Source organism: Carassius gibelio, chromosome B5, assembly GCF_023724105.1.
Source record: "Carassius gibelio isolate Cgi1373 ecotype wild population from Czech Republic chromosome B5, carGib1.2-hapl.c, whole genome shotgun sequence".
NCBI classification, from domain to species: Eukaryota; Metazoa; Chordata; class Actinopteri; order Cypriniformes; family Cyprinidae; genus Carassius; species Carassius gibelio.
This window is the reverse complement of record NC_068400.1, coordinates 40,259,289-40,270,182: the sequence shown is the minus strand read 5'-3', so window position 1 is coordinate 40,270,182 and position 10,894 is coordinate 40,259,289. Positions and strand designations below refer to the sequence as shown.

Here is a 10,894-nt window from a genome sequence, read left to right as displayed (position 1 = left end):
GAAGTGATTCATCGCCAGCTGCTCCTGATGAGCTAAAGATCATTTCAAACACAGAGGTGTCGCGCCTACCCACAGGCGAGCTTATTATTTATTACGATCAGTTACTGATGTTTCATTTGAAAACATTTTCGTTTTTCTTCCTAGATTTTAAAAATTACTTCTCTTTACGCATACGCAAAATCCACTCTTTGGTTTTACACAATTTAGCCATATTTTATAGCACGACCGCCCCTCCTTTTCACGAAATGGTTTAGTCTTGGCGTTGGGCTCGTTCATTTCAACAATATTTTTTTTTTCACTTATTGTTTTTTATTATTTGTCATATATAACTAATTAGGCTCTTATCGATCATTTTATATTGAGAACATTGTTTATAAATGTAACTAAATGCAATAGTGTTTGGAGGAAAGAATTGTCGACTGACTGGATACACCCCCCACCCGAATAGTTTCAACCTGCCACTTCCTTGTTTTTCAAAAGTTTATTTTGAAAAAAAAAAAAGTTGGTTGCGTTTTCGGCGTCCCTTTTCCCAAAACCCACTTGTTTAATAGTCAGAGTCACTGTATTAATTATTAACAATTAATTCAACGCATGCATAGCTTTGATGGTTCATGACAGTAGCGAGCTCGCAGTTTGATCGAGGCAGAATGTTGTCGGCCACCGCTGCCAGCGTCGAGGATTTCAGCCTCAGGTTTCCACTGCATGCCCTAGTGTGGGAGAATGACTACAGGAAGCTGGAAGAAGAGATACAGACGGTACGTGTGTGTGGGAAATCCGTGCATGCTGATGTTGGTGGTGCATCTGGTGTTAGAATCATCACACTGCTGTGATATTTCTGCCTCCAGTGGATTTCATGACATGCTTGACATGCATTTAATAAATCTAAAGAAATTTCAATTGGTATATTATTTGATCTTTTTGCAAAATGCTTCATCAGCTTGCCATCCACTTCTTAACCACAGCACTGCTGTGTGTCATTGCATTGGAGAGCTGGTGAGCTCATTCTAACATAAATAAATCTTCATTTTACTGCACCAAGCTGTAGATCACAGCTTTGTTTGGGGGGGAAAGCGTAAGCTAAAGAAATAAATGATTAAATTGCAATTCAAATAAATAAATAATAATAATAATAATACATCTAGCAGCAAGTATAATTATTTTCTAAATGATATTTCACACACATTTGTAACATTTATTTAACAATTACATAATGTTTCAGTAAATTGTGTCTTTATTCATGTAAATACAGCTACCTTTTAAGTTTTAGGATGATCTTATTTGACCGTCCATGCCATTTGAATGATTGAATACTGCTGCTACATATGACAGGCATCATCACCAATTCACACAAAGAGTATCCAGTGTTTTGATTAATGACAGTTGCATTGCATATTTCCATTTTCATTTTTTAAGAGCAGTGCTCACGATTTTTGGCATGTCTCCATTTCCTCCCTAAGGTATGTGTTTATGTTAATGTTTACACTCCTTTCAGAGTAACATTGAAGAGGTGGATCCCAGGGGCCGGACGCCTCTACACCTGGCCGTCTCTCTAGGACACCTGGAGTCAGTGAGAGTGCTGCTCCGACACGGCGCAGACGTTTCCAAAGAGAACGACAAAAATTGGACAGGTGAGAATAGAGCGTATGAACTGCACATTAGTCTACTTCATAGGTCTTCGACGATGATAAGACATCAGATAGTTTTACAGTATCTTTATGACAGTATCGCCCACTAGAAAACCATTAGAGCACTATAATGACCTCTTGCACATCAGTAGATTTCCCAGCCAGTGAAAGCGTTTAATAGTTCTGGTAGGGCTTTTTTTTTTTTCTTTTTTTTCGGGATGCAGTGTTGTTTATTCTCTAATGATCACTTTCTCAAAAATACTTACTGGTCATTTAGCAGATGTGATTTACAGTGCACTGTAGAATAGAAGCTAGTATGTTTACCTTTCCATTACAAGCCCATATTCTTAGATAAAGATGTGTGTTGTCTGCACAGTGCTGCAGGAAGCAGTCAGCACAGGAGATCCAGAGATGGTGCAGCTGGTGCTCCAGAGACGAGATTACCTTAAAGCCTCCACCGCGCTGGGTGGTGTTCCTGAGTTACTGTGCAAGATCCGAGAGGTGCGTCTGCCATTTGATTTTGTGTATTACTTGGAGCAATTTTGAGCTATTATTGTATAGTATATAAAAGTAAGATTGTAGCTGCATTTATTTGATCAAAAGTACAGAAAATGTGAAATATCATTACAATTTGAAAGGGCTGTTTTCTAATGTAATATGTTTTCAGATATAATTTATTCGTGTGATGTCTTCAGTGTCACATGATCCTTCAGAAATCATTCTAATATGCTGATTTGTACGTGTCTTGGATACATATGCTGCTTAATATTTTTGTTCAGGATTCTTTAATGAATTGAACGTTCAGAAGAACAGCATTTATTTGAAATAGAAGTCAAATGAATCGGTTTAATCAGTTTAATGCATCTATGCTAAATGAAATTATTTATGTCTTTAAAAAAATTATATCACCAAATTTTATGTCCTATTTTGGCTGTGATTTAGCTGCACAGCCATTGAAAAAAACATCCTTTGTGTTAACATCAAAGGCATTTTGATATTCATAGATGTTTCATTCCTCAAGCAATCAGCATGACTTCTTTCATTCGTCACGAGCCTCTTCTGTTCTAAGGTCAAATATGTTACCTTTTTGTTTTACTTTCACTATTCACAGTTTACAGCACATGCTTTCTTACTACCTAACAATTTGCTCTCTGATGCTTTTTGAAAAAAGTTTTATTGAGAAACCAAAGTGCGGCCTGAGGCTTGTGTTGAGAGGTGCGTTGAAGCCCATGTGAAAGTCTAATGAACCTCTTTTTGTCCTAGTCTCCAGATTTCTACATGGAGATGAAGTGGGAGTTCACTAGCTGGAGTAAGTGCTCGTTTTCTACTGTACATCAACTCTTATGGCTTTAATAGGCTGTAGAATGATCCTCATCTGCTGCTTTTGCTCTGGATCCAGTTCCTCTCGTATCGCGTGTGTGTCCCAGCGACGTGTGCAGAATCTGGAAGAGTGGGGCCTTTCTGAGGGTGGATATCACCCTGCTGGGCTTTGAAAACATGACCTGGATCAGAGGAAGAAGAAGTTATATCTTTAGAGGAGAAGGTTATTTTCTCTGCCTGTTTGCATGTTTTTTTTTTCTTTTAAATAGACTAGTCGACTTTTCTGACCATCTGTGGTTTATGAATTAATGTGCTGGGGCTGTGAATTCTTCTGAAGCTTACAGGAAATTCACATTTGTATGTTTACTAATGCACTTCGTTTGAGGAAAGGAGAAATGCCTGATGTTTATATCATATGTGTTCTCACAGATAACTCGACTGAGCTGATGGAAGTTAATCACGAGGATGAGGTGGTGGACACTGAGCGCTTCGATCTATCTCGCGAGATGGAGGACGTCACACTGGACTCCATGCAGCCCGCCGAACAAGAAGTAGCTAAGAGGCTAACAACACCCATTGTCAACACGTATCTGGACACAAAGAACATTGCATTTGAGAGGCATGGCCCCTTATATAAGATTTACATCTAATAAATATACTATCATTCAGAAGTTTATGGCTTTTTGAAAGAAGTCTCTTTCAAGTGTGTAATTAGATGAAAAACAGCATCAAAATAGCTGTTTTCTATTTTAAAATGTAATTTAAGCTGATTTTTCACCAGCTTTTATTTCATATCTTAAGTTTTACATGAAATCATTCTAATATGCTAATTTTGGTGATCATGAAGTGTTCTTTTATTAATGTTAAAAAGTTATGCTGCTTAATATTTTCTGGAAACAACTTTTTTTTCAGGATTCTTTCATAAATAGATTGTTTAAAAGAACAGCATTTATTTGTAAATTCTGCCAAATTCACACTTCCTTGCTGATTTTTTATTAATTTTTTCTTTAAAAGAAGGCTTTCTGACCACACATTTTTGAATGGAAGCTTCTATGAAAAATGTCTCACATGGAAATCCATGAACATTGTTGCACACTGACTATTTTTTGCTATTGCTAATGAAATGCTAATAAAAAATGCATTTTGTGCTCAGGTCTAAATCCGGTATCTGGGGATGGAGGTCAGACAGAACAGAAGTAGTAAATGGCTTTGAAGCCAAGGTAAGCAAAAGACCAGCTGCTTGTGAGCTACAGTACCATTAGGAATGACTGGAAGGACAAAAAAAACTCTTATTAGAGTTACAAAAAAGTGTGGCTCTCGTTTTAGAGCAGTGAATTTCAGAATAAAGCAGTCTTCGACCAGTAGGTGGTGATACTGTTTTTGTGCTGATACAGGTTTTTTCAGTGAACAATGTGAACGTTGTGATTCGCACCAGGACGGAGCACCTCACAGACGAGGAGAAGGCCAGGATAAAAAGTAATTAACCCACTTGAAGATTTACGCTATAAATATCATACCCCTTTTCTACCAAAATGGTGCTGGTGCTCGACCGGGAACTGCAAATCTCTCTCAGAACAATCTCTTCCTGTGTTCCCACTTGAGTTATGAACTGTGATCTAATTACAGTACAAAACTAGTATAGTACTAACTCTGAAACTTAATCTGGCAAATTTATCGGTTTCAGACTGTAGGGATCAGTTTGAAGCCAATTTTCTTGCCAATAATAGCAATAAAACACATGAAATAGTTCCAGACTGGGTTCCAGCTCTCCGTCGGTGGTAAAGGGTCTGTAGTCGGTTCCCTGGAGTTCCTTGTTATGTTAACTGGTTAATATCAATTACTGATGCTTTTGATCTCAACAGGCGAAAGGAATGTTCTGGAGTCTTTACTCGGGACAGTAGAGCAACAGATCGGTGCTCAAGGGGTAGGAACACAAAACAGACACATTGAATTAGTTTTCTTCTGATGGATTTGGATGCTGCCGTCACACTTACAAACAGGGATGCACGATAAATATCGGTCAATACTTAATGCGCATGTCATCATTAGAGATGCACATTAATTATCGGCCGATATTAATCGTGCATCCCTACTTTCAAATTAATGAATGTCAATGATCATGTTCCACCAATGTATGAAAAACACAAAAAATACTATTTTTCAACACTTTTCTATTGATTTATAATTCAAAACCTAACAAATTTGCTTCAATAGTACTACTGTTCTTTTAAATGTGTATATATAATTTTTTTTTTCTAAACGTGTATAATAGTTTGATATTTGTGACCCTGGACCGCAGAACCAGTCTTAAGTGTCACTTTTTCAAAATAGAGATTTAAACATCATCTGAATAAATAAGCTTTCAATTGATGCATGGTTTGTTAGGATAAGATATTATTTGGCTGTGATACAACTATTTGAAAATCTGGAATCTAAGGGTTCAAAAAATGGTAATACTGAGAAAATCACATTTGAAGTCGTCCGAATGAATTCTCAGCAATGCATATTACTAAACAAAAGTTAAGTTTTGATATATTCATGGTAGGAAATTTACAAAATATCTTCAGGAAACATGATCTTTACTTGATATCCTAATGATTTTTGGCATAAAAGAAAAATCTATAATTTTGACCCATACAATGTTTTTGTATATTGCTAAAAATATATCCCAGTGACTTAAGACACATTTTGTTTTCTAGATCAAACACATTTATACATTTTTACGTGTACATTTAAAAAAACATTTGACAAAGTGTTGTCTTTGTATTTTACAAAGCTGGAAGGATTCGGTATTGATCATTTCCATGTACGATTACAGGACATGACTATGGAGTATGCCACTGCCACAAACCCCACAGCTATTACTCCAGAGGAGTACTTTAACCCCAACTTTGACCTGCAGGGCAGAGACATCGGTCGACCCATTGAGCTCACCATCAGAACACAAAAGTGAGGCTGACCATTCACTCCATTCAGTAAATAACTAATATATTACACACATGTAATTGAAGAAATGGTTCAGTTTTTGTGTTTGGACCCCTTCTCAGGTTTAAAGGCACCCTGTGGATGAGTGAAGAGCATCCTCTGTCTCTGGTGGAGCAGGTCACTCCCATCATTGACCTGATGGCTCGCACCAGCACTCACTTTGCCCGACTCAGGGATTTCATCAACCTCAGATTTCCCCCTGGCTTCCCTGTGAAGATCGGTGAGTGAGAAGAACAAACAGCCCTATAAAATTTGCATTTTTAATTTAATGCATCAGATCAAATATTAACCTCTCTAACCTGCAACAAAACTGCCAGTACGTGCTTAAAATTAAACTAAATGTTTGCAAATTGTAGATTGAATTGTTCAAGAGAGTTTAGCATTAACTAATCTAGTTTTTGTGTTTCAAGTCGGTGGTCTTTAAAGAAAACTTCATCCAATTTACATTTGGTAAAAGGAACATGTTCCCTTTGTTTTTCACCTTTTCCAAAAACTCTAGTGAACCAAAGTCAAGTATAGCAAGAAAGGAAAGACTGATACTGATTTTGCATATTTCTTGTGTGAAAATACAAGAATGACCCATGCCTTTTTGCAAAGACCAGACTTTATGCACGTTCTTCATGACCCACTTTCAATTAAACATATTTTATTACTCAGTCCCAATTTTAATGCAAGAAGAAAACTTTAATGGATTACGCTCACTCTTGGACTTGTTTGGTAAGATTTAACCTAAAAATGAGATTTTTTTCTCATATGTTAAATAAAATTGATCTGCTGTTTTGTTTATTCCAACTCCATGAGGATAGCGTTAGATACTGACATGGCAATAAAAATAAACTAACCAGTCTTGCGAATGGCTGTAATATGAGTCAGAACATGCAACTAACTAGATCGCTGGTTTGATTCTGTTTCTGTTCTTCAGAAATCCCTCTGTTTCATGTGTTGAATGCCCGCATCACATTTGGAAATGTCAACAAGTGCAGTACAGATGAACCTTTGGAGTCCAACCAATCAGCTTCTACACCCACACCTACAGAAGAGAAGTGTGACAGCCAGGCTTCAGGTTTGAACATATATTGATTCCTCATCTGTTCCAGAATAAAGAGGCACAGAAGACCTGTTAACTGTCACAAAATTAGCCATTAATTCATAGTGGAATTGAGTTACTGGTTTACTGAACCAGCAGGGAATGTTAAATGCAGTATGTTTTACTTCCTGCTCCTGCAGGATCTGCCCCATTCAAGGTATGTCCATCTGTGTTCGTGGCACCCTCACACTATCATCACCGAGGAGGCTACCGCCAATCCAACACACGCCATTACACCCCAGCCAGTCACGATGAAGAGCTGCTCCAGTATGCCATTCACCAGAGTCTGCTCGAGTCCAGCACACTCAATTCACAGGTCAGAGAACTTCCTGTTCCTGCATTCTGTGCATTTCTTGATAAAGTCTGTCTCTAACATGCAGTCTGGCTGGCTGTTTTGTTTTAGGACACTTGGAGTGATTCTGATGGACAGGCAACACAATCCACGATGAATCAGTTGAGCGATGGGTACTTTTCCTGTCAAGGGGCACATACTGTTTTGTTTTTGTTTTTAAAGAAAAATAGACTTTTAAACGGAGTGCATTAAATTGATATATAAAATAAAGACATTTATAATGTTACAAAACATTTCAATGTAAAAAAAATTAATAGTTTAAACTTTCTATTCATCGAAGAATCCTGAAAACAAAGTGTTTTCAATATTGATGGTAATAAGAAACGTTTCTTGAGCACCAGATCATAATATTAGACAAGTAGAAAAAATGATTTTGAAAGAAAAGTGACACTATATGGAATAACAGCTGCAGGAAGATTAGCTTTGGCATCACAGAAATTAATGACATTTAAATACTTTTTACGTTAAATTAATGCACATGAAATGTCTTGCAAAAACATTTTACAAACTCTCAGCGACCCCAAACTATGGGTAGAGTGATCTTTCAAAATGTAATTTCTTGCATGCATTTTCTTAACCGGTCTCTTTCTGTCACAATACCTCAGGTCTGGGTCTGAAGGAGTTTTAGTAGACCTTAGTGACACCACGCCCTCAAGCCCTGGCTCCACCTCCAGCCCCGACTCTGAGCTGCGATTGGCTCTAGAGCTCTCGACCCGGGCACAGGAGGAGGAGGAAAGGAGAAGGAAGGAGGAAGAAGAGGAATTACAAAGGATTTTACAACTCTCCTTAACAGAAAAGTGACAGAAAGATGAGGGAAGGAAAGAAAAAGGGAGTTCCTGTTATTGCCATAAGCATTAAACCTTTTTATTTATACTCTTCTTCAGATTCAGTGCAGTTCTCTGTCGCCACTGATATACGACTACACATAGTTACATATCACAGCATCCGAAGGTTTCTGCTGCTTTATCGTTAAACAATAAGCAAACATGCAGTTTCATGATCATTCATACATTTGACAGCATTTTCAGACTTTCTTTTCCTACTTTCAAAAAGGTGATCATGCATGTATTTTACAGGAAACCCAGTGCTGCTTTTTGAAGATTACATGGTAGAAAGGTTGTGACATCCTGACAGTAATGACTAAATAATATCAGCGTTTGTTTTGACGCAAAAGAAGGTTGTTTTGCATTAACGTTAGCTTTAGGTTTATATTAATACTTCGTCTCAGGGTTAAACTGATGTTCACCAGTTGTCAGTTCCTTAAACCATTTTATAATCGCAGCCAAGGAAAGTGAAAGAACTGAATGTTTTACACGAAGGCAGAAGGACAGTACCATTTTCAGCCCAATGTGCTTTTGTCATTAAACAGCTTCTGACTGAAGCATCTCTACCGTAAAGGCAATAAATCACACCGCCGTGCCTCGCCGGAGAAAGAGGCACTCAAACAGACCGGGATATTTCTGAAAAGGCCTGTCCGATGTAAGCCGATACGCTTCAAGCTTTTAGTCTGCCTAATCAATAAAACCGCTTAGATCACCATGAGTATGTTGTAATGCAAAGAATGAATGTGGCCGTATTGGGTCACTTTTCTGGCACCAAGCAAACCTCATGCTACACTAAACGCCAAGGGGAATGTGTGACGAAAAGAGAAAGCAGCTGTTTTTGTCTGAGGGAATGTGTGTGGTTGGACAGCATTGTTTGCTGAATGAGGTTCTGAAGTGGTAAATGTGGGAGAACCTGCCCTGCTCTGTTTGGGAATCTTTAGGGAATCTCACGCTGTTCCTTCCTGTTGTAGCTGCCAGTGCTATTTATTTTGTCAACGTTTTTTTGTTTTTAATTTGTTGTCGACTTCTTTCTGTAAGTGTTTCAAGCCTTGTGTGTCTCCAAAGACGTCTGAGTATTGACTTACATCTTGCAGTATCTCTCACTACTTTTTGTATGAAGCTTGAACCGATTTTAACCATATCTCCTGGCACCTCATTATATGTCATAAATGGACATTTATATACTGCTTTACTGTTCTTGTAGCAAACCAGAATTGGAGAATAGGGGCAGCCACAGTCTCAAGGTTATAATCGCGATGTTTTATATTAACAGGACATTGATTTTAGTTTCCTGTATTATTCTCATGCTGCATTTAAATAACGGAGTATATGAAATCAGATGTTCTGGCTACGGTTATCCACATATCATGATTCCTGGACACAGTTCTGTTTCATTCTTTATTTAAATCCTAATTTAAGTCTTCACTCGAACTAATTGCCAAAAGGTTTAATGGTCTCTATCGGATCAGGGTTAGTGTTGCTTTGATTCTCTGTGAATTGTGATGTTGCAAAATGCAAGAGAAAGTATCATTAAGTATAATAAGCATGTTGAAGAAATCCTGAAGGCATTTGTAAACTGTGATGTATATTTGACACACACACAAACATTTTTTTTTTACTTTAATAAAAGCACTTTATTTACTTTTTGGTGTTTCATTAACTGTGTGACAGTTGCATAGCTTCGGCAAATCAAATAAAAAAATTATAAAAGCAGTTAAGGTAGTCAGATCAATATTAGTTCTAAACATTTAATTTTTCTTTTAATTTTAAAAGTGGTTGTTCATGGCACAAATTTATGAAACTTCAAAATTATAAATACGTATATCTTGCCATCAAAAACATGAAATTGCCTTTTGATATATTTTTTTAACTCTTAAGATTGATGCCGTTCTTATTCATGTATTCACTTCAAGATTTTAATTCCATTAGTTTATTAGTTATTGTCACATGATCATTTATAATGTCCTGTGCCTCATTAATTTTATTAAACAAACCAACAGATGGCACTGTTCTAATGCATACTGTACCTCTGTGTTTTTCTTTTTTTTTTTTATTATGTCTCGACTATATTCAAAAGGAATTGACAATTATAATTGTAAATTGTATTTGCAAGTGTGTTTTTTTAATATGTTGACACAACAAATTTGACAATCCAATATCCAAGATGACACCAATTCAAGTAATGCAATTGTAAAAAGCATGTATTAGAGGATGTGGCATGAAGGGCTCTGATCATTTACTGGCCTTATACACTCACATCTCATACAGATGTGCTTGTTGAATATTCATCCAAAGACATACACTGAAGTAAGATATTATCTGTAAATATGCAAGTATCCATTTGTCCTCTGTTTATCCTGTGTGAGGGAGAGATAACCTGCCCAGCAGATGCTGATCTTATTGTGTGTGACTGGATTAGAAAGATGAGTTGTTTCTCTCCTCTAATGAGAAAAAGTAATTCACTCCGTGACTGGTGCAATTGAAAAGAGGACACTTGGGCAGACAAGAATGGAAATACTGAAGCTTAGTGCAAATGTGATGGAAGTGTAAATATGTTAATTATTCATAATAATATTATAAAAGCACCATGTTGCTACGATACCAACTACAATTATATTACTTTTAATGGTAGTTTACACCAAGGGAAAAAAAAAAAGACACAAAGCTGTTATTTGTATCTTACCCCTATTACCATATTATA

General features: G+C 37.0%; 1 protein-coding gene across 2 annotated transcripts; it reads left to right on the top strand.

The window, feature by feature from the left end:
• Positions 1-94: 94 nt before the first annotated feature.
• On the top strand, positions 95-9,834 carry LOC127957353 (ankyrin repeat domain-containing protein 13A). 2 transcript variants are annotated; one of them, XM_052555844.1, is made up of 15 exons: positions 95-755; positions 1,493-1,628; positions 2,002-2,126; positions 2,889-2,934; positions 3,025-3,168; positions 3,375-3,564; positions 4,099-4,165; positions 4,340-4,421; positions 4,808-4,869; positions 5,764-5,894; positions 5,993-6,150; positions 6,853-6,993; positions 7,158-7,333; positions 7,421-7,482; positions 7,975-9,834. In XM_052555844.1, exons 1-15 carry the CDS (start codon positions 612-614, stop codon positions 8,168-8,170), a joined length of 1,860 nt encoding a protein of 619 aa, XP_052411804.1. In that variant the 5' UTR covers positions 95-611; the 3' UTR covers positions 8,171-9,834. The 2 variants fall into 2 exon arrangements, with proteins under 2 accessions (XP_052411804.1, XP_052411805.1); XM_052555845.1 differs by having other exon boundaries at positions 98-755; positions 7,421-7,470.
• Positions 9,835-10,894: the final 1,060 nt, after the last annotated feature.

Excerpts from the sequence above, each read along its gene's own strand:
- LOC127957353 (XM_052555844.1), top strand. The coding sequence starts at position 612 with ATGACAGTAGCGAGCTCGCAGTTTGATCGAGGCAGAATGTTGTCGGCC. Across the intron at positions 6,151-6,852 it reads TGGCTTCCCTGTGAAGATCG|AAATCCCTCTGTTTCATGTG; the intron begins GTGAGTGAGAAG and ends TCTGTTCTTCAG. Across the intron at positions 7,483-7,974 it reads ATGAATCAGTTGAGCGATGG|GTCTGGGTCTGAAGGAGTTT; the intron begins GTACTTTTCCTG and ends ACAATACCTCAG.